General features: G+C 36.0%; 1 protein-coding gene across 1 annotated transcript; it reads right to left on the minus strand.

Annotated features, from left to right (window-relative positions):
* Window positions 1–754: 754 nt before the first annotated feature.
* pgm5 (phosphoglucomutase 5) lies at window positions 755–24,561 on the minus strand. The gene is made up of 11 exons (XM_058785532.1): window positions 23,937–24,561; window positions 21,898–22,060; window positions 20,717–20,863; window positions 20,510–20,635; window positions 20,243–20,433; window positions 19,422–19,576; window positions 12,724–12,839; window positions 8,960–9,095; window positions 8,377–8,560; window positions 3,475–3,612; window positions 755–2,024 (listed from the first exon to the last, which is right to left on the minus strand). The coding sequence occupies exons 1-11, from the start codon at window positions 24,192–24,194 to the stop codon at window positions 1,935–1,937; spliced, it is 1,704 nt and encodes a 567-aa protein (XP_058641515.1). The 5' UTR covers window positions 24,195–24,561; the 3' UTR covers window positions 755–1,934.
* Window positions 24,562–24,843: the final 282 nt, after the last annotated feature.

Genomic DNA, 24,843 nt, shown 5'->3' on the forward strand with positions numbered 1-24,843 from the left:
CTAGCGTTTCTGTGTGGAACAGAAGTTTGATCGTTTTGACTGTAGCCATAAAAACTGAGCTGTTGTCCTATTTCGACCTCAGAAGGCCTAAATAAATAAAAGTGAGTGAGAGATAGAGCTACACAGATTTCACACCTGAACCCTGTTTGCAGGAAATTAATAGCCTATACTTATTCAACAAATGACAGTAAAGGCATTTATAGTGTTAAAATGATTTCAAATAGGCTATATGCAGTTATTTTAAAGGATCAAAGAACACTGAAAAATGTATCACGGAAAAATATTAAGCAGCAGAAAGATTTCTGAAGAATCATGCTCTCTCAGGTAAAAAGGTACAGTAGTTGTCACTGGAGCATATAGGTACCTTAAAGGTACATATTAATACCAGAATGTTATATGCCTCAGTGATAGCTTTCACCTTTTTGACACGGAAGACAGGCAATGGCTACTGAAAATTAAGCTTTGCCATCACAGGAATAAATTACACTTTAAAATATATTAATATAAAAAAAAGTTATTTTAAATTAGAATCATATTTGACAATATTACACTTTTTGCTGTACTGATGAAGTAGACGTGGCCTTGATGAGCAGAGAAAAAAACTAAAACATTACTATTAGATATGTTATGTTTTGTTTTAGTCATTGTAATTATATTGCTAAATCCATGAATTTATTTATACTTTAATATATTCTTTGAAATGAAATGACAGATGTCTTTGATCTCACTGATTGTATGACATAAGAAGCCAGGACACACAAAAGATAAAGTTTATTTATGCATTTTTTAGGATACAAAATTAAAATACAGCTAAGGCCTTTGTATTTCTTTAGTTTCATTCTTTCTTCCATCAAAATAGTATTTAAAAGGGAGCATTTGTTTTTCACCTTGGAGTCGTTGTAATTTGTTCACGGTTTATAAGGGACTTCTAAGAACAGCAGAATTTTGAAAAATCCTAAATCTTAAACACTGGCTCAAAGAAATGTATTGTAAATGTCAGAAGTGTTATATAATAATAATTATTATATAAATAATAATAAACTTAGAGGCATGTTTCTTATCAAACAATGGAATGCACATAATCCATCTGACATTAAACGAACTGATTCATGCAGGATTTTAAAACAAAAGATTTAAAAAAAGTACTAAGCATTATTTAAGCCTAGCTGATAGCCAAAAGTGAAAACTTTCCTTTAACTCATTTCATACTTGGATTCACAAACTTCATTTGCAGCACATTTCAGAAAGTGATCAGAAAATTGCAAATCACTGTAAGCGATTACAAGACTGGATGTAGGAATTACAGCACAACTGTTTTCAGGCAAGCTTTATGATTATTATTTTAGTGGTTCATTCTTGGACATGAGCTCAGCTCTGGCTGTTGCATAGAATATGATTTGTTTCTAATGTGAATTTCACAGAAATAAGTAAATATTGAACGGCATTGCTCCCTCTTTTCACTGATTGTTTTGAATATGTTTCTTTGTAACAGCTACATTGTAAACAAAATCACACAGTAACCAAATTCACAAGGTTTAGGGTTTAGACCCCATGCATCTGAATCAAAAACACAAAGTGGTCTACATACAGTATGTTCTGCTTCTAACCTCATTCTCATTGAATTAAACACATTAAAGGAGCGTTTGCTTGAACATGAAGAAAACACTTTGCTCCCTTTGGATTTTTTTAGTGGTTTGCATGAGTTTATACATGTGCAAAAGAAAACCATACAGGGGCCCTTGTAAAGACAAATGAAGAAGAAAAACAAGATGGAGAGAAGAGGAGAGAAGAGGAGAGGAGAGAAATGATAAAAGAGCAGCTAAATGAATAGTTGGCACATTCTTTGTGGTGTTGAGTGAAAGGCACAAATAAAAAAAGGATCAGATGAGTGAGGAAAGTGATTTTGGCCCCTGATGTGCAGTGCTGGATTGGTCTCAGGTGATCACATTGGGGCCTCTGCATCCAGTTCTTTCGTGGATGTTGGAGATTTTCAGAGCAATGGCAATGAGAGGACCCAGCACAACCTACAATGGTCGAAAGAAAGAGTGAGGAAATACGTATTAAACAGACTGCCAATATCACGAAACAAATGTAATACAATGGCAAACTGCACTGAAGGAATAATTCTGAATCAACAACATTTGATTACCATAAAAATACATTTCCACATATCCCTCTTCTTAAAAAATTCATTTTTTTCAAATGTTGACGATTCAGAATTATTCCTTTAATGAATATAAACAAAGTGAATCGGGTAAATCCATTAACATTAAAATACTCATTATTTCAATAGCATAGCCACAACATGTAAACAATATGCATGTTAACATGATTTAATAGTCTAAGAAATACTTACAATTTTCTCAATAAAGTTATATCCAATTTTAAAATAGTTTGCCTTGACAACATAATACCTAAAATCCTAAAACAACTATAAAATGCTTATTTAAGCAGCTTTATAGTTCAAAACACATTTTATAAAAAGTGTTTTCAATGTAAATGAAAGTGTTTTTATAAAAAGTATAAGCTTCACATTTCTGTTTTTAAAACCAACAAAACTGGGCCCTGTTCACATTTATTGTAAGTGCCTCACTGTAACCTTGATTGAACTATTTTTATTCCATAAACTCTGTCTATTGAGCTTAACTTGTACTGAACCTGAAATATTATTATTTTCATGATCTTTAGAGCAATAATGGACATGGCTTAGACATCTTTGTTTGACTGGACTGATGTAATTCAGAAACTGGTAACAAGTTACGAGGACATATGAATGATAACAATAATAAATGCATTTCTTCACATACAGTAGATGATATATTACTCGTATACAAGCAAAACACAAACAAAGTAACTTATCAATAACTCATATGTGTGGCAAAAGTTGTCAATAACAGATTTTTCTCCAAACCTATTATTACTATACTGTATACATGCAAGTTAACTCTTACACTTATTAAGAAGTGTGCTTTTGTTATCATTGGATAACTAAACTATAGCACATTTATGCCTCATTCCATTTGTACTTGGAAGTTGGAAATTCCGAGTTCTCAGTATAGGAACTTTTAACTGGAACACCCTCCCAAGTTGGAGTTCTGACTCGGAATCTCATAGAAATCGCAACAACTCCAACTTCAGAATCCAATATGGCTGCTCAGTGCATCAGAAAGAGAGAAACAGTATTATTAATATATTGTTTATTAGCACTTATGTTTCTCTGTGTCTCAATAAACTCAGTGGTGCTCATAGTACTAGCCAAACTCTATTTATGGACATGATACTATGGCATTATCTGTGCAAAATACTGCTTTTTATGTGTTTTTAATCAACTGGTATTGCTAAAAATGGACGTATCCATCTTGCTTTTCTGACTTCTCTACTGGAACACAGTCCACTTGGGTGTGACGTCATTGCCAGCTCCGACATCCGACTTTTGAGATAAATTTATTTGAATAGCTAAAGTGAAGTGTTCACCTGTGTCTCTCTGTTGTGTCTCTCTGGGTCTCTCTCGTAGCTCTCAGCGTAGATGCGAATAGTGGCCCCAGTTCCAGCACCAGAACCACTGAGCCGGAAAATGATTCGGGACGAGTCTGTGAAGATAATCCTTAGGCCCTGCAGAACAAATGCAGAAATAGAAATAAAGTTCATTTTAGTGCCAACAATTCTGATTGGTCATTGAGTTGTTCTATGAACCTACAATCTTCAGTTACCAGCCCAAAACATTAACTAGTACGCTATACCACAATATAATAAAAAAAAACACACATTTGGGATGTGAAACACAAATAAGCTATATAAACATCAAACACTCAACATGGCACATTCGTGTTCATAAGCAGCTCTTTTAAAATGTAATTTTATGAAAATCTAGGCTGGTTTTACTATTTGAATTTCCCTTGTAATTCATAAAACTATCCACTAGATGTCAGGAAAACTCTATTCTGAGCCAAACTCTATCGGAAAAATGGTCAGCAGTCCAGAGACAGTTAATATTAGATCAAATGTGACCCTGGATCACAAAACCATTCTCAAGTCGCTGGGGTGTATTTGTAGCAATAGCCAAAAATACACTCTATGGGTCAAAAATCATTAGTATATTAAGTAAAGATCATATTCCATGAAGATATTTTGTAAATTTACCACTGTAAATATATCAAAACGACGTTTTTGATTAGTAATATGCATTGCTAAGAATTCATTTGGACAAATTTAAAGGCGATTTTCTCAATATTTTGATTTTTTTGTACCCTCAGATTCCAGATTTTCAAATAGTTGTATCTCGGCCAAATATTGTCCGATCCTAACAAACCATACATCAATGGAAAGCTTATTTATTCAGCTTTGATGTATAAATCAATTCCGAAAGACTGAAACTTAAGACTGGTTTTGTGGTCCAGGGGCGTATTACAGAAAGATCCTAACTTTAAAATCTTATCTTATCTGTTTGGTAACCATGGTAATTTCAGTTAGGACCACATTTAGGACAAAAGCTATTACAGAACAGCATTTCCTAAAGTGCGTTATCCTATCTTAACTACAGATAGGAGAGGGGTATTACAGAAACCTCCTAACTTGACAAAAAACCCTAAAAACTGTCTTAACTTTAGGACAACCCCACAGCTGTCCTAACTTCAAAATTATTTGAAAACCAACGGAAAAAACGCATACAACTGTGCTGTCCGACAATGGTATTACATTTATTAATAGTTGAAAATGAAGAACGAAGATGTTTAATGGTAGAAAGACTCTTGGTTATATTTTGATGACAAAACACTTATAAGTAATTACAGACTGCCGCACAACATATTACAGTTAGCACAGGAACTGCAATCAGCAAGAGCTAGAGACGGAGCATTATTTGTTGTAGTGCAAGTGACTAATGCCTTACGTTTTTTTTGCAAAAGGCGATTTTCACAGTGAAGTAGCTTTTATTATTTTGTTTACCTCATCAGCAGTGTTGGTTGCTTGGTAACAGACCTGAGAGTGGATTGTCGAGCTTGATTATGCCATTTAAGATTTCCTAACTAGAGATCAGATACTATTTTGTAGGATAGGATAAGAATCCCAAATCAAGTTAAGATTTGCTTCTGTAATACGAATTTGCGAAAAATCCTAATTTAACATATCATATCTTAAATTAAGACCTAAGATATGAAATTTTCTGTAATACGCCCCCGGGTCACAAATTTAGATTTGTTTAGTTCATAGTAGCTTAAAAGTGCATTTTAAAAAAAAAGTTTGGCTCGTACCACAAAGTTTCTCCCTTGACCACCCTTTAAAAAAAGAGGAGAAAAAAACATCCTATATGTTGCTGACATCAAAGGCTGTTCATCCAATCAAACTCAACAGTATTTTGAAGAAATTCATCTGCCATTTGAAAGCAGCTGCCCAAATTTGGTGGATGGCACAGACATATACATTCAGGGCTCAGGATCAACACAGTTTGTGCTGATCACTGTGTATTCTAAGCAGTGAATTATTGGAATTATATAACTATTTGAAAATATATGTACATTTACATAAATTGATTTTTTTTTCTATTTACACCTAGGTCATGTTAATAATTTTGCCTATTTGTTGTGCCTCTTTAATTATATTATACTATTCACTATTAAAAATACCGTATTGTCCCAAATATAAGACGACCCTGATTATAAGACAACCCCCCTTTTTCCAGATGTACCTGTTGGAAAAAGGCTTTTTGAAAACCAAATCTTGTTTTATTTTTTTCTCTCTGTAAAACACATTTATTCTTAAATTATTTTCATATTGCATATTTTTTCCAATTCTAATTTTTGTTTTGAAAGTATGGTAAATACTGGTAAAATGTACCAACAATGACATTGGAAAATTTTGATATACCATTGAAATAACAGGTAGCCCATCTGAATTATATAACAATTAGGCTATCCAACTCATAGTAGCCTACCAAAATGTTATTATCAGTAGACGTGAAATCTTATTGTAGTCTTCAAATCTGGGTACTGTCTTATGTTTTCAAATCACTTACAGAGGAAGTTTGGTCCCATCAGGCTAACATGACAGTCACGATCACGCTGCTGTAAGCTTTTCTTTTTCATTTGTTTTCATTCGCGATCTTTACAACACACATTACATATTTCATGGCACACTCGTTTTATGCGTTTTTGGCGCCACCTATTGTTGTGGGTGTATTATTGACATGTCAAAGTCTAGACCCTGAATATAAGACTAATTTAAAATCTGGGTCCCAAATCAAAACCAGAACCACTGTTATAGATGTAATATTTGTGCTGGTGTGAGTCTCCGTGTGTCATGGTCTCCGACAGCTGAGTGTCTCTTCGGTGGGCCCCTGCAGACACGCAGCGAGGAGGACCGGGACAGCTGACACAATCTGGCACTGGGAGGAATGTCTGTTGTAATAATACACACTCAGCTGTGGAGACGCCGGCCGGATGACTGAAGTGACTGTCATGGTCGGTGGGAGATCACTGACTGAGCGACAGGCCGTGACCCCATGTCACCAGTGTGAAATCACACCAAATCATGAGGCTCATAAAAAAAAAAAAATTAAAAATCCATCTGAAATGTACAACGTCTCTTATGCTCACAAATACACCATATATTTGATCAAAAATAGTGTGAAATAATATTCCAATTGAAAAGAAATGCTTTCTATTTGAATATATTATAAAATGTAATTTATCATTATCATTCTAATATGCTGATTTGCTGCTCAAGATAATAAACATTTATTATCAATGCATTTATTAGCAAAACATTTTTGTGTAAACCGTAACTTTTTCAGGATTTTTTGATGAATGGAATGGATTGATTTTTAATAAAATAAAATAAAATAAAATAATAAAATGACTTACTTACAAGTAAGTAGCCTAAGTAAGTAAGTAAATAAACAAATAAATAAATATATAATGTCAATTTTGGTCAATGTTTAATGTGTCTTTGCTGAATAAAAGTATTAAAAACCCTGTCCGCCACAATTTTTGAATGGTAATGTATTACAACCAATGCCACTCTATATAGAGTCTAGATATAAATGAGATGAGAAGTAGATGAGGTGTCGAAATGCAAAGGGTAAAGTGTCAGGCTAATGTCAAGAAGTCAAGGTTTGGCTGGTTAGCATCCAGTAACCCCCTGCTGGTAGATGCCATAACTACATCATTTTTGTCTTTGGAGAGATTGTTCTGGAGAGGGAGAAGGTGGTTTCCACAAATTCCAGGTCAGAACAGAGTGAGTCAGCTGGGTAAACTTCAATCACAAGGCTACGCAAGTGTTTACATGTGTGTGTGTGTGTGTGTTACACAGACCACTAAAGGGCTCTGCATCTTGGTACAGCAAATCCAGGCCAGATAAAGATAAAGCATCTACTGAAACATCCTTCTCCCATTACTATCAAGCACATGTGCGTCTCTGTGCTTTTAGCACATCCTCCAAAAAAGGAGTGAGAAAGAGAGAGCAGCTGAATGAAAATTTTAACAGTCTCGGCACGTGTATATTGTTCATTTCAGCCATGCCGTATATACCGTACACACATAATCAACTAAGTGTGAATGTAGATGCCCAAACAAGGAATCCCACTCGAGTCCATGTCCACTGGGTGGTCCGTGTGCACAACAGGACGCGTGCCGTACTAAATAGCGTATAATTGCTGAGCATAAAACCTTAATACTCAACAAACCCCTGGCAGCTCTTTATACGAGGGACTAAGCTGCAAAATCTCTGACATTTCCCCATTATCTCAGATGAATAAGGTGCGCTAGGGACCAATGCGCACATTTGTTTTCATCTCCAAATCACAAGTATTTACATGGTTCATTTCAAATTAATTAAACACACATGTTGTAAAGATTCATTTTCTTTTGTTCGGGGCAGTTTAAAGCATAATCATGTTTGTAGTTTGGCTCTCATCACCATAATACAACACAATGCAATACAATATAATTTGTTCACCTAGATGACCTTTGCCATCATTAAACACTCACTTAAAGTTCATTTTAAAAATAAAATAATAATAATAATAATAATTTAATAACACTGTAAATGCTGCTCTTTCGAACTTCCTATTCATCAAATAGTCCTTAAAATAACGTATCACAGTTTTCCCAAAAATATTAAGCAGCACAACTGTTTTCAACATTGATAATAATAAGAAATGTTTCTTGAGAAGCAAATCAGCATATTAAAACGATTTCTGAAGCACCATGTGACACTGAATACTGGAGTAAGGCTGCTGAAAATTCACCTTTACCATCACAGAAATAGATTATACTTTAAAATATATTAAAACAGAAAACAGTTCTTTAAAAGTGTAATAATATTTCTCAATATTACTGTTTTTACTGCATCTCTAATGTTCTCTCAAAGCGTTGAACTGACCTGTTTCCTGGACACACTGCCATCCACTGGGTCAATGTATTCAAAGTTATCAGCCTTCTCCACACTGTAGATGTTATTGCCCACAGAAAACTTCTGAGTGGTAAAAGCTTTATCAGTGATAACAGCTTCCAGATCCCTCATGAGGTAATACGCTGCCCTGCTGTCCACCCCTTCATAGTCAAACCTGTCGGATATAAAATAAATACAACAAACGCTTTATTAGGTCAATGTAAATGAAAGATTACAAACATAACCTAACAGCACCTACACTAATAAATAATGGTTTCGTGACCATTTGGAAAGCTCCCGGGATTTTCACATGATATCTACAGTACAAGTAGAGCTAAATGTGGTGAATGTGGGAAACATGTATGGGAAAGGCAAAAACAATCCAGGCACACATTAAAGAGATTCTGCCTACTCTACTCTGTCTCATAGGAAAAGTCATTGAGAGGGTGGGTACTGTAAGTATACACAAAGAGATATCCTGAAATGTCCCGAGAGATATGAAGACTGAACCGCAGAAATTAAGCTTGGGAAGAAATTTTTGCTTGGGAAGATGCTGTTTTGGGGTTTAGCTCACCTGCAGAAGTAGTTGCGTCCCATTTTGGCCCAGTGATCTCTCACTATTTCTTCCACCCCCTGCTTACGCACTGCCAGGATGGACAACCATACCAGAACTGACCACAGGCCATCTTTATCTCGGATGTGGTCTGAACCTGAAAGAGAGAGATAAAGAGTGTCATATTTAGATTTTCATTTTACACTACTGCACAAAAGTTTAGGGACGGAAGATTTTTTACAAACTGTAAAGATTCTTATGTTCACCAAAGGTTCATTTATTTGATCAAAAACACAGAAAAATTGTGATATATAATTACATTTGAAAACAACTTTTCTATTTGAACATATTTTAAAATGTAATTTATTAATTGCAGAATTTTCAGCAGCCATTCCCTCAGTCTTCAGTGTCACATGATCCTTCAGAAATCATTCTAATATGCTGATTTGATTTGTTGTGCTGATTTATATTTTTGTAGAAATTGTGATACATTTTTTAGGACTCTTTGATGAATAGAAAGTAGAAACAACAGCATTTATTTGAAATATAAATCTTATGTAACATTATAAATGTCTTTACGGTTACTTTTAAACTATTTAATGCATCCTCACTGAATAAAAGTATTACTTCTTAAAAAAAAAAAAAAAACATACTAACCCCAAACTTCTGAACATCTTCTGAGCAATTTAAATAATAAAAGTCTTGAACACAACCTTAAAAAGCCCAGGTGATTAATGTGAGACGGCTCTAAATCGGGAGATGATAATGATAACATGAAAGCCTTCACTCCCCTGGTCAACTCTTCATCTGCTTGATTTATGCTCAACATCTTCTCTATGACTTTTGTTCTTTGATCTGGTTTATTTCGTGTAATCATGTGTCAGGAAAAGTGTATCCGACAGCTGCTCTCTGTGTGTGACTAATGCCGGAGTATTGAAAAATGCACAGGCCTACCGCATATCACATCAGCAGCCAAAGACTGTTGTAAGCCAACATAATGTTGTTGTATAATTAGTTTTGACCCCTAAAATCAATAAAACACAATAAAGTTCAATTCAAAAGCAGATTTTAACATCTATCAGCTTGTCAGACTATTATCTGCTAACTTTCCCTCAGCCTACAAAACAATAAGCGTGACGCAGAAGCGATCTGGTTCACAGCCAAAAGGGAAACTTGCTTAATGCCAATATTCCATAAACACACTCAATTTGTACCAGATACCAATACCAACAGATAAAACATATGATGAATGCATAGTATATGTATGTCTAGCAGTCGAGAATGTTTTAAAAAATCGACTGACAGGAAGGGAAGAAGAAAAGTGACCCATGACAGCACAGTAATCCTGAAGCGAAGTCGGAACATGGTGAATAATGAGCAGGCTGCTCTACAGACAATGCCTTGTGTCTCACTCAAGGTCTTAGAGATGGTGTAAAACCCAGAGGCTTTACAGATCGACCCTGCTGCCTCACCGAGCCAAGCGTCTGTCTGCCCAGCAACATCATTCAGCGCCAGTTGCTTATTCCACATTCAGCTGCCAACCAAAACACAACCATTCAATACCATGCAGGGGCTCACCTTCACATATGGGAGTTCCTACAACTATACACTCGCAGGAAAAAAAAGTACAAAGCAGTCACTGGGGCGATACCCTAAGGTACAAAAGGTATAAGGTACATCTTTGTACCTTATTTACACTTAACTGGTACATATTAGTACCTTTAAGGTACATATTAGCTCTTTAAATATATATATTTTAGTACCTTAAGCGTACATAGTACCTTTTGAAAGGGTACTGCCCCAGCAAGTTTTGCACCTTTTGTACATCTAAAAAATCTATACATAAAAGTAATTTGAAAAGTAGAAAATATATATTACGAATGTACATTGAAACGTTTCAGTCCAGCTCGGTAAAGAAACATCCATTAAAGTCCTAATAACTGCATGCTTATTTTTTGATCAGATGAAGGTTTTGAATGTTTGATTGCATTAAAGGGGTAGTTCACCCAAAAATGAAAATTCACTCTGACCCTGCATACGCAGCAATGCAACTGAAATGTTCCCAGCCCCAAAACATAGTAAGGACATCGATAAAATAGTCCATGTGACATCAGTGGTTCAGCCGTAACTTTACAAATCTATGACAATACTTTTTGTGTGCAAAGAAAACAAAAATAGCGACTTTATTCAACAATTCTGTTTTACCGATGTCCTTACAAAGTTTCTGGGCCTGGGAACATTTCAGTTACATTGCTGCCTTTGCAGGGTTAGAGAGCTCTTGGATTTCATCAAAAATATCTTAATTTGAGTTCCAAAGATGAATGGAGGTCTTACAGGTTTGGAACGACATGAGGGTGAGTAATTGATGACAGAATTTTTGTCTAGTTCATCCAAAAATGAAAATGAAAATTAGCCCAAGTTTTATTCACCCTCAAGGCATTCTAGATGTATATGACTTTCTTCTTTCAATTGAATCCAATCGGAGTAATATTAAAAATTGCCCTTGCTCTTCCAAGCTTTATAATGGCAGTGGGTGGGTGGGTGTTTTTTTTCCACCAGTCCAAAAGTAGTCAAATAAAGTGCACCCATCCATAATACAACGTGCTCACACGGCCCTTGAGGGGGTGAATAAAGGCCTCCTGTAGACTAGAGAATCAATGCATTTTTGTAAGAAAAATATCCATACTTAAAACGTTATAAACACTTTTCTCTCGCCGATTTGGGTGGATGACTTGAGGGTGAGTAAAACATGGGCTAATTTTCATTTTTGAGTGAACTAACCCTTTAACTCATTTTTTAGGACTAAAGAACTATAACCACTAATTTGCAATAAATCTCTTTCCTTCTCACTCTTTCAACTTCTTCTGTGCCCCCACCCTGTGCTTTTGTGAGAAAAGCAGAGGAGTAGTCATTTGCTTTAGCCAGCAGAAACCACTCTCACTTTCTCACTATTTCAGATGATTCACTATCCTTTTACAGCAGAACACTGATAAAGAGCTACAATTTGGATGTGCTCAGAAGACATGTCCTAATAAAGAACTACATCTGAAAATGTCAATAAGATAAAACGTCATAAGGATTTTTTTAAAGGGATAGTTCATTAATTACTCACCCTCATGTCGTTACAAACTCCTAAGCTCATTTTCGGAACACAAATTAAGATATTTTAGATGAAGAACTTTCTGACCCTGCATAGACAGCAACGCAACTGAAATGTTCCCAGGCCCAGAAAGGTAGTAATGCAATGTAATGCAACTGTAATGTTATGAAGCTACGAGAATACGCATGTGTCGTGGTACTGTTGTGAACGCATGTCGAATTCTGACACGGAAGAGAAGAAAATGTTGAATAAAGTTATTTTTGTTTTCTTTGCACACAAAAAGTATTCTCATAGCTTCATAAAATTAAGGTTGAACCACTGATGTCACATGGACTATTTTAACAATGTCCTTACTTCCTTTCTGGGCCTTGAATGTAGTAGTTGTGTTGCTGTCTATGCAGGGTCAGAAAGCTCTCGGATTTCATCAAAAATATCTTAATTTGTGTTCCAAAGATATACGAAGGTCTTACAGGTTTGTAACAACAAGAGGGTGAGTAATTAATGACAGAATTTTCATTTTTGGGTGAACTATCCCTTTAAGAATGCTAACATCATAATAACATCATTTGGGTTTGGCACAATATGGAAAATATTGTAAATAAAGTACATTTTGACAGAAGATTCATGATGACTTGTCAACTGTAAGGGCTTTTATATGCTTTTAGAGGACTCTGATGGCACCCACCTGTTCCAAAGCTCTCCTCTCCACAGAAAGAACACCTCCCAGAATCCATCAGGTTGCCAAAGAATCTCCAGCCTGTGGGAGTTTCATAAAGCGCCACCTTCATAGCCTTAGCAACCCTGTAAATAAACAGGAAGCATGAATATTCCAGTGCAGCCCTACTCAGAGTTTATTTAGACAAGATACAATCTGAAAAGAAAGACATCATCTCATTGGCTAACAGAATCACCCCTTTGAGTATGTGTAAAATAGTGTAGCTGCATGTCACTGCAATGTAAAACTGCAGGTAAAAAGTAAAAATGTTCTATTGGTACCTTCAGTAGCAATTTATATTTGATATAATATAATATAATACAATACAGTGCAATAAAAATGGATTTTGCCTTCAGCACAAAGTCATGCTGCCAAATGTTTTCAGTGTGTTTATGAGTGTTAGCAGGACTTGAGCTCTGGACCATGTCAGCTACAGAAGTCTAGGGAATGTCTCTGCATAATAAGATGAAGATGCATGTTGTCTAGAAGTTTTGTGAACACAAATCCATTTTTCAGACCCCTTTTCATCTTTCATTTGTAAGTCAGAAAAGGACTGAAGGAAAATGAGAAATCATAAACAGACTACAGACAGATGGATGTGCTGTTAGTTTCTAAAAATTACTAATCCATGTTTACATCTATATACGAGACTATATGGTAAACAGCGACAAATGACATACTGTGAAAGAAGACAGACGTTGAGGTAATGATCATTTAGTATCTGTCCTTTTGACTGATTCATAAATTAAACTGCATATTTTGTCTTCTCAATCCAGTGTCTTTATAAGGCAAAATGCAGAAAGAAACCATGCTGACATTTTGGCTGACATTTATTTTGAGATTCAGCTATGTGCCTGGAGGAGCAAACATCACTTTAATCATTGGTGTGTAGTCTACACCTGTTTAACTTCCTTATACTGTCAAACTCCTGCGAGCTGTCACAGAAACAGGCCTACTTCTGGACAAATACTGTCATATAACATTACTGTTAAGATAGCAAGTTTTGTATTTGGGAATTGTAATCATTCATGGCTATGAAAATGAAAGATATTCAATGTCAAAATGAAAGAGATCGAGAAAACAAGAGGAGGAACGCAATTACAAGTCTCCTCCTCTGTTTGTTGATCTTGGATAGTTGGCTAGATTCATAACTATTTTCAGACACTGCAGTCTGGCATTATGGGTAATGAGTTGCTGAGATCCCATCAGATGAAGGGATAGATGAGAGGGAACCGATGTAAATGAGAAGAGTAAAGATGCAGCTGTTTACTCATGGGTGGAATTACTAAATATGGGAAAACAAGTGTTATTGACTCGAGGGACAAGGAGCAGAATGGAAAGCCTGGCATACAGACAACAAACTGGAATCTTTGACCCCTTGACTTGTTTTCAATTATTTATGCTCATATTTGTGGCCAACACAAGCAGCACTATCTCTAATCCAGCATCTGAAATATTTTGCATGCATATGTGGGTGTGACTGGATTTAAAAAACAATTCTGTCAAGAAAAGACTTTCCAAAGCATTTGGAAAATAATGTGTTTAGCTGGGTTTTAAAGTCAGCAGCTGTTCCTAACCTCAATCTGGCAATAAACCCAATTATCAACTGGCAGAATGTTAGCATGAGCTGACAGGCAGTCTCATTAAGCTGGTACCCCAGTTGAACTAAAATGATTTCCATTTACATTCCTTGCTCTAAGGTATAATAAAATATTTTTGAAAGTGAACCTTTGAATACCAACAGTGCTTGAAATTGATTCATTACAATTATAAACAAATAGTTGAAGGACTTGGCTACCTTATAAATTCTAATCTAGTGAGTAGCATAACACACAGGCAAGGACCAAAATTAAGAATTCAACAACAAATACTGAAAGACGCCTTAAATTTACAAACAAATAATCGTCTTTTTATCCATTTTTCAGTTCAAAGATTCATATTATTTCATATCAAGTGTGTAACTTTCATCACTGGCATCACCAAATGGAACTGCAAAAATTTTTTTGATATGTATGCGATATCACCTTAGCAAAAGTGTTGTCATGCTTTCATTCATAAATCAGCAAAATATGGCTTCCTACCTTAACTGATGGTTCATTCCTGAATGAATAAGTGTTGTTGAGTGAATGGGTTCAGTGGATGATTCAATGACTCACTCATAAAGATAGCCGCTTACTTCATTCCTGAATGAATCAGTGTTGTTGAATAAATTGGTTCAGTGAATAATTCAATGACATACTTATAAAGACGGTCATATATTTCATTCCAAGCGATGCAACGCTTCACTCAACTCACGATGCTAGACGATTCCAAAACAAACCCCAAATCAAAGCAATGACACAAATGAAAGAAATCTCTTCATGTAAACGAACTAAGGCTTTGTCTGTGCTCTTTCCATTTAAAATTAGAGGCAACCACTGCAATTTAATCACAATCCAAACAAAGATTCTGCACACATGCAGCATAAGCAGTTTTTAATCTAAATTGAATTGTGTATAATTTCAAAATTTGAAGCAAAAACTGAATGGTCTGACTTTTGTTGTGTGACTATAGTATACAGTAAACTACAGAATACTACATAAACACCTGCATGAAACAAAAACAGCAGATGGGCTGAATCAGATGCGGATTCACTCTCTGAAAGCAGGTGGCGCTTATGGAACAGGCAATATAACGTTTACTTGGTTACCGCTGTACACAAAGCAGTGCGTCACTACGTGTAAACACTGCTTTAATACGTATTATACAGAGATGAGATGAAAAGAAAATACCATCTAAACTTTTCTAAAGACAGTCAGTTCCCCTTAGAGATGCATTCATATAAACTCCCACCTATCGCGATTCATTTAACATCTCAAACGATTTGAATCGTCACATATTTGTATCAATTTTCAACCAGCCCGGGGTGCATAGTTACATCCCTATTCATTCCTCAAATAAATCAGTGTTGTTAAATGAATCAGTTCAGTGAATGATTCAATGACTTACTCATAAAAACAGTTGCTTACTTCATTCCTGAATGAATCATTGTTGTTGAACAAACTGGTTCAATGACTTACTTTTAAAGACAGTCACTTATTTTTTCCTAAAGAAAACGGTGTTGTTAAATGAATCAGTTCAGTGAATGATTCAATGATTCACTCATAAAGACAGTCGCTTATTTGGTTCCAGAATGAATCAGTGTTTTTGAACAAATGAGTTTAGTGAATGATTCAATGACTCACTTAAAAACAGTCTCTTATTACGTTGCAGAATGAATAAGAGCTGTTGAACGAATCAGTTCAGTGAATGACTTAATAAATAACTCAACCTACTGGGTGAAACAATGTAACCACCAGAAAGAGTTACTTAAAAACCCCACCACTAATGCACAAAAAGTCCCAGTATGTAATATAAAGATGCGTGTAATTTCAAGGAAAACAATAATAAGATGAGTTTAAAACTCTGTTACAGCAAACACAGTACGACTGCAGTTACAGTTTGACTGGATTGTCCTGTGTATAATTTTCATATTTCATCAGTTCATTCTCAGTGCATGGTCACACTGATAGTGCACATTCTCTTTTCTCCTTCCCACGTGTAGGGAGCACGGCAGATGTTTCCTTTCCATCCTTACATCCCTAAACACACTAATACACACACATACAGTACAAAGACACAGAGCTGCTCCACTCAAACACAGCTCAGCAAACACACACCAGACCTACATCACACACATGCTATAGTAGATTATCTCCACTGCCACTTAACAAACACACACTCCTGAGAGGTCCATAGTATAAACACACAGCCTAGAGCTCGCTAGTCGCCTAAAAAGGTTTACAGCAGCAGAGACGCCTCGCTCCAACAACTCACACCCAAAGAGACATTTATGCCTCAGAAAAACAGGTCATATATAGTTGGACAGAATGATACAGATTCATGAACAGAGAAACTTAAGGCTTCTCTATCATCAGCTCCAGAACTATAAAACCTGACTTTTAAAGACTCACAATACAAGAATGTGTTGATCACGGTTGATTTCAACAGCTAATTAAACAGGATCAGTTCCTCTTCTAACTTGACGCTCTTTTCTAGTGGTGTTGGGAATTACAATTTATGGTGTGAACGATTAAAAAGTAATTGTATCCTTATAAACAGCTGTGCAGATAACATTTCTGTATTTATTATTTATAATAATTTATATACTGTTATATGAAACTCTCAAAAAGCAATAAATTCATAAACACCTTTGCTGGAGAATAATAAGGTGATGGCATACATGGCAAAACAGTACTGATTGGTTTGTCATTTTTTATTCATTCTTAAAAATCATATATCACGTTTCTACAATGGCATACCAACTGAAAAAGTTTGCTTTTGCATGATGCTACATCCATTAAATTACATATAAAGATGTATAAGTTTGAAACTTTATTTTCTTTTTATTGAGTCAAAACGTCAGTTTGTGACCACTCCATTATTGGTCAGAAGTCTTTTTTGCTACACAAATTCACCAAATTTTAAATATTCCACAAATAACCCTGCCATTTCCATGCTGCCACATTCACATGTGTACAAATGGAAGTGAATGGAACAAGAAGTCTAGTGTGACCGCACCTTTAGCCTAGAAGGCAACAGCTCAGATTTGAAGGGTGACTTCAATGTAAGGGAGAATGTGAAAGAACAATCTAGAACTGTTTCTAGGCTGGGAGGACCCATACTTACTTACAGAATGGAAAACATGACACTCTGCTTAGCTATGGCTATACTTCATAATGTATAACTTCAGGCCAAACGCAGAGTCAACTTCTCTTTCTTTATCTTAGCCACACCAGTAGTTAAATTCTCATTGACACTGTGTTTCTGACATTAAATCAACCTTGCAAAGCTTCTAGGAAGTGAATAATGAGTCACAGAACAAAAACAATACTGATGGGAGGAAATCAGGGTTAATTCTGGTGTTATGACACAATAAGCACTTTCTGGCTCTTTTTAATGACTGATTGGGCAGCGCTAAATAACATCACTTCCTGTTTGGATGCCAGCATTGTAGGGACAGTGCACCCACTATCCCTACAATGCCTTATAAACCTGTGTGACTTTCTATCCACTGTGAAACACAAAATAACCTATTTTGAGAAATGTGTCAATGTTTAATTTGTCCATACAATGGAAGTCAATGTTAACTGAAACCTTTGATTACCAACATTCTTCAAAATATCTTCTTTTGTGTTCTGAAGAAAGTAAGTCATAAAGATTGACAGATTTTTCATTTAACTATCCCTTTAATAAGGGCATTTCATATCAGTCAGGATTACATTATTTCGGAAGGCTGCAAACTTTTGTGCATAGAGGAGAAGTGGGCCAGTGAAGAGGATTTAGGGTTGCCAGTTTTTTGGCTGCCTCGTTTAAATGTATAATAGTGTAAATTAATTTACAAAGTTATCTTTTTAAAACTAATTTTGAAAGCTGAAGAGTATAGGCAAATCTTTTTTGAACACTCCCTGTTCCCCATTGGTCAGCAAAACAGACAGCCCCGCCCCCACCTCACACCATTGGTTGAGCTGTTGCTGTGTCAGACTAGGCACTGTTTTGAGCACCACATAACCACAAAATAAGCTCCAAATTGCATGGGAAAGGAAAAAAGTATTTAACACCCCCAAAAATTACACTTTACATTTAACAAATGTCATCTGATTGCACAAAATCACTATTTATTTCTCATAGCACAAGATCCTGTCTCAAAGCAGGCAGGTCTTTAGCATGATGCACCCTGAAAGTTATTTTTAGTGGGGTGAATGGTGTTTGCAGGAGTGCAGGGTTGAGCTAACACTGTTATTCTTAGGGAGTGAGTCTCTATGCTGTAACCTCTGGCCCCATCACTAATGCTTTTACTGCTCAGTGTCTTGCACCGAACAGAACGAGAAGCAGAAAACTAATTGTGAGAGACTGGAAAGATCCTGATGGATGTTTTCCTCCCTGATCATCAGCTTATCAAATTTGAGTTGATTGGCTTTTATTTAAACAGCTCTGAACTCTTACAGTATGTTAAGGGAAAATGTCTCTGACTCTCAGTGTGACAGTCAAAAAAAGAAATTGTTACACGCCGCATGAAAACATTTTAAGTAGAACCAACCAGTGTCTTTGCCAGTGGGCTGAATAAAAGTGCAATTCATGTACATAATGAATATGAATTTAAAGTGAACAGTTAGTGCTCAACATATGGTAATTCTGTGGGAGGTTAGTAGTATGTTTTTAATCAGACAGAGTGGTTTGAGTAACTTTTAGTGATGACTTGTTAAATTTCAGCAAGGCCTGCAGCATGTCTGTGAATAATGGCATTTCAGCGCTATCATCTGAAAGCATGGTACACACACTATAAGAAAAAAAAAGGTACAAAGCTGTCACTGGGGCAGTACCCTAAGGTACAAAAGCTAAAAGGTACATCTTTGTACCTTATTTATCCCTAAATGGAACCTATTAGTACTTTAAAAGTATATATTACCTAAAGTGTACATATTAGTACCTGGGATACCACCCCACTGATTGTTTTGTAACTTTTCCTTTTTTTTTTTCTGAGAGTGCAGGTATCCTTTCAAAAAAAATATAACACCTACATTTCTGTGAATGTTCTTTTGATAAAAACAGGTTTATTTTTCACAGATAGATTAGAAAGTGTTACTTACCTGTCAATGGCTGTGCTGGTTGGCATACTGCGGGCAAAACCTCTGATTCCTCTCTGACTGAAGTAAGGGATGCATGAGAGGTTTGCAGCCATCACGGCCAGTGAATCTGACGGGCTCACAAAGAATCCATTCTCACCTATAATCATGTAACGATCCTATACATAAGACAAACATATTCAAGATTATACAACATTTAGTTGGGTCATTTAATCTGATTAAACAAGCATCTCTGTGATATTATATTTTATTTAAAATATACATTACTCAATGTTCATTTCTTGTTCATTGATCGTTTGCATAAAGTAACCAAATAACCAGCTGCAGCATAATTTGAAAATGATGAAGTATATACACTGCTGTTTAAAGGTTTATGGTCAGTAAGATTTTTTTTTAAAGAAATAAATTATTTTATTGATCAAGAATGTATTAAAATGACCAAAAGCTACAGAAAAGACTTTTACATTCTTACAAAAAAATTATATTTAAATGCTGTTCTCTTGAACTTCAAAAGAATTCATCGAAGAAGTGATAAAATCCAGACATATTAAGCAAAACAACTGTTTTCATTTACATTGATAATAATAAGAAATGTTTCTTGAGCACCAAATAAACAACACGTGACACTTTTCTTAATTGTAATATTACTTTAGAATATTACTGTTTTTACTGACTTATTTCAAAAACATAAAAAATCTTACCAACCCCAAACTCCTGAACATTAGTGGCTTGATTATTATTCTTATAAAGTTTTTACATTTTTCTGTGTTTGTGTAATTTGTAAGTTATTTGTAAATGTTTATCAGACGATAAGAGACAAGCACCCCATCTGCATCAAAAGCAGCCCCAAAGCCAAATTCTCCCCCCTTCATGGAGTCCACCAGAGATGCAGCGAATGCAGGGTTAGGGTTGGGGTGTTGGCCTCCAAAGTCCTCCAGAGGGACACAGTTGACAGCAGAATTAGCTGGAGCCCCGAGCTCATCACATAAGATTTTTCTGACATATGGTCCCATAACTGAAACAGATGACAAAGATATAACTCTACAAACAGATATAAATCTGCATATACGTAGTTGCAACTGCAGGTTTACCTCCATTCATGGCATCTATTCGGATCTTCAGCTGTTTTGGACCTGTCAGCAAGCTCTTGATGGCACCAAAGTCAAAGATTCCCCGCAGCATGTTTAGATAGATCTCGACTGAATCCACAATCTCAACTGGAAAATAGAGAAAGAACATTTTTAAGCTCAGCACATAAATTTGTGACAATAACATGAGAATAAGTTAATACACCTCACCTCTGAAGGGCTTAAACTTGTTCTCCAAGTCAAAGTCATGCCGGCCAAGGCGGGACAGGTCGATGTGGAGGTCAGGGCAGATGGCGTATTCCTCTAGTGTGCGACTCACCTGATGGATCCTCTCCATCACTGTGTCTGGAGATGGTCCTGTAAACAGGAAACAGTGACAGATTTCAACAAAACATCTCAAATATTAAAAAAAGCCCAATACCAATAAGTTGGATCTGAGAATACTGCATCTGTCAATCAAAAATAGAAATACATTTTCAAAGATTTGTAGCTATGTGTGTAGTCAGGATCCAAAATTAACAAAATTATTGCTCTGGAGGAACAAATTTCTTTAATTCATTATGTGTAGTATATACTTCACAATAATCCACGAAAAATGAAAATATAATACACCACAATGCATATTCACATATTTGGGATATGTGCAGTTTCACAAACAGATGGACACTGACACTTGAACATGATGCTAACCTACATTACCATTAAAAAATTTGAGACTGGTATATGTAGGCCTATATATTTTTTCTTAATTACTGGTAATACTTTTATTTAGCAAGTATACACAATAAATTCAACAAAAGTGACAGTAAAGACTTTTACATGTTCACTTTTACAATGATTTCTGAAGGATCGTGTGACATTGAAGACTGGAATAATAGCTGCAGAACATTCAGCTTTGCCATTACAGGAATAAAATTACATTTTAAAATACACTAAACAGAAACTGTTATTTTAAATTACAATAATATTTCACAATATTACTGTATTTGTGAGCATACATGTTGAACTGCATTGGTATGTTTTGCGCTGTTTGTCATTAATAGGCAATAAAAAAAATATAATAACCCCATTATAATAATGGCGTAATTCAAAGCAAAAATAAATTTAAGGTAAGCAATATATTTCAGGTAAATTTAGTTCAACCTATATGAATTATGTCCATACTGCGAGATTTAAGATGTACAACACTACTCCACTTGGGTTTCGTGGTGTGAATACTTTTTCCATGACAGCTTACACAAAGGTAACGTTAACCTGAGGTCATGACTTTACTGGCACACTGATTCCTTTAAAGGCTAATATTACATAAAACATACTAAAATAAGAATGTCATCTTTATCATTCTGAAAGTGCATGCATACAGTGTGTCCTATGCTTTGTAATGTTCTCACCTCCATTAGCGACATTAAATTTGATCCCAAAGTCTCCTCCTGGGCCGCCTGGACTGTGGCTTGCAGTGAGGATGATTCCACCAATGGCTTTTATCTTCCTGATGATGCAGGAGACCGCTGGGGTGGAAAGGATCCCGTTGTGTCCGATTACCAGACGTCCAATCTGAAATCAAGTTTTGGTTTTATTGGTGTGGCGTTTGATTTATCGCAGTCAGTGGAGTCCAGTGTTGTTTTGGACTCCACTGACTTACACTGCACAAACAAAAACATAAAACTTTCTTTAAAATATTTTATTTTGTGCTCCACAGAAAAAAAGTAAGCCATACAGGTTTGAAATGACAAGTGTAAAAGTGCACTTCTATACTTTAAGATCCCGAACAGGCCCTTTGCTTCCAGACCTTCACCTGTCATGCGAGGGTTATCATAACATTATATGGTGGGCTTTAAACCTGCAACCTTCAGAGGCGCCAGTCATGGCTACTGCTGCATACCAGATCAACAGCTACATCTGTCTGGAAGCTCATTCCTGTAGGAGTGACAAGCTGACTCAGGGACAAAACTAAACAGCAACAAGTACTCAAATGAGTCTTGACATACAATCCCATCTGCCATAAATTGCAATCCCTTTTATCAAGCGTCAAGATTATTGACAGATACTTTCTTTCTAGCTCACAAGACAGCAGCCCAGACATCTCAGCAACTTTGGGACTCATTAAGCTTTACAAGATCAGCCACTTTCTATAAATAGTGAGTTATTTGGCATCTCTCACTCAAGCATTTAAAATGATGAACAAGTGCACTGACCCTAGGCTTTTTTTTTTTTTGGAGTAATATAACAATTAAATACCTCACTAGGCTGATGCTTTGCTTACCCCGTTGCTTTTACTTGCATCTCTGATGAGTGTGAAATGTATTCCCAGCACTCTTTGAGCAGCTTATCCATATAAGGTTCTGCTTTTGGATACACAGCCTCAGTAGATCATGCCTCTGAGAGCTACCGAGTTTGTATGGAAGAATGGCACTGATACAAAGTAGGAGAACTAAGAATGGAAGGATGGTTTGGCTGTGTTTTATAATATGAATGGAATAAAAAAAATTACAGCATCAAAAACAATGACTTGGCTTCATGCTCAGACTGAACCAAACATTATATCTTCATTAGAGGCACAATAAAACACGTTAGAAATGTTGATGAACAGAGTTTTGGCTTGTGGCCATATGTTCTGGGTTTCCCCATAGCACATAAACATGAGATGTCAAAACAAGGGAAGCAGCGGCGCTCCAGGAAGAGTGTGCAGGGGAGGGATGGCACTACAGATAAGACAGGAAACATTTGGCCAGGACAGTACAGAGATTTAGCTCTAAAACTTTCTCTCATTACATGCACAGTTTGTGGCTTCTCAGGTTTTCCAACAAAATGCTCAGCCGTTTGGGGTATCAAAATCCAGAAACTCTTGAATAAAAACAGATATGACCATTTATACTATAAATACAAGTAATGTCGACCAGATAAACGACAGATCATGCTAAAAATCTTGCTTTTTTCAAAGACACGTGAAATGATAATAATAAAACAGATTAATAAAAATAACAAGAATGAATACACATGGATAGAAGGTAGGTAGTATAAATGTTTAAAAAATATTTTTTTTTATTACATAGATCAGAAAATCTAGCAAATTTTTAGGAAATTATAAATAAACAAATAAATAAATAATAAATAATGCATTTTTGATTACAGACCAGAAAATCTATTATATTTCTTAGGCAATTATAAATAAATAGTGCATTTTTTGTTTGTTATACAGATTAGAAAATCTATTTATTAGTATAAGTACTTAAGTAAATAAATAAGTAAATAAATAAATAATAAATACAATAAAGACCTTCATTAATCTAACTGGTATGTTATATTTGAATGATTTAGATCAGAAAACCTAATAAATGTATCAGAAAATGCTAATTGAATACTTAATAAATTAGTGAACTAGAAGGGCATGCTTGAGAGTTTTGTTTTTGAAATATTAACACCATCTTACCCCGTTGGCAGCTGCCATTTGAACGATGACTTCAGTTGCAGCCCGGCTGAAGTATCTTCCATCGCTGCCCACCACCATAGTGCATCCCTGACGGTCCCTCAAGTCGATGGAGGACAGCAAACTTTGGACATAATTTTGCAGATAGTTCTTTTTACTTTCGAAAACCGCTGTCTTCTTTCGCAGCCCATTCGTCCCTGGTCTCTGGTCATCGAAGGGGGTAGTTTGGATAGTCAAAATGGGAATAGGGTTAGTTTCCATGATTTTCTGGAACGCTTCGGGATATTAAAAAAAAAGTTTGTTGATAGCTGAATAAAGTGTGATACGGTGTTCAAAATATCGTCAAAAGCAACAGAGGAACTTCACGAAGGCAGCGAGCAGGGTGCGCCACAGCGCAGTGCGCTTCAGTCCAAGTGGATTATTTGAGACGCGTCCCGTGACGCTTCTTTGGAAAACTAGTGTACGACAGCTGTCTTCTCATCGCACCGGGACAAACTGTGAAGCAGGGGTACAAAATACAGAACAAATGGGTGTAAATCGCAAAGAAGTACTCCAAGATGTGGTCTTACGCTCACCGACACTCTTCTCCCGAGCTGTCACGCGTACGTTTGCTTGCCAAAAGGCAGGGAGGGGAGAAAACTCTATATAATGAGCTAACGCACTGGCCAAAAATAGCCCATGAAGTGGGGGAGCGAATAGTGACAGCGTGCTGCTGTGTAATCGAACGCCTCTGTCCGTGGCGCACTGGGGCTACACGAAGAGCAAAGGTGGACAGCAGCTCTCATCTGACGCACACTGGATCACAAACAGAAATGTCATAACGTCCATAAAAGTAAGCAACATTAAACAAGACAAGAAGGAATGAGATAAATAACAAACTGACCAAATTTCCAATGCCAAAACTGTAACT

Source organism: Onychostoma macrolepis, chromosome 08 (assembly GCF_012432095.1).
Source record: "Onychostoma macrolepis isolate SWU-2019 chromosome 08, ASM1243209v1, whole genome shotgun sequence".
In the NCBI taxonomy this organism is placed as follows: Eukaryota; Metazoa; Chordata; class Actinopteri; order Cypriniformes; family Cyprinidae; genus Onychostoma; species Onychostoma macrolepis.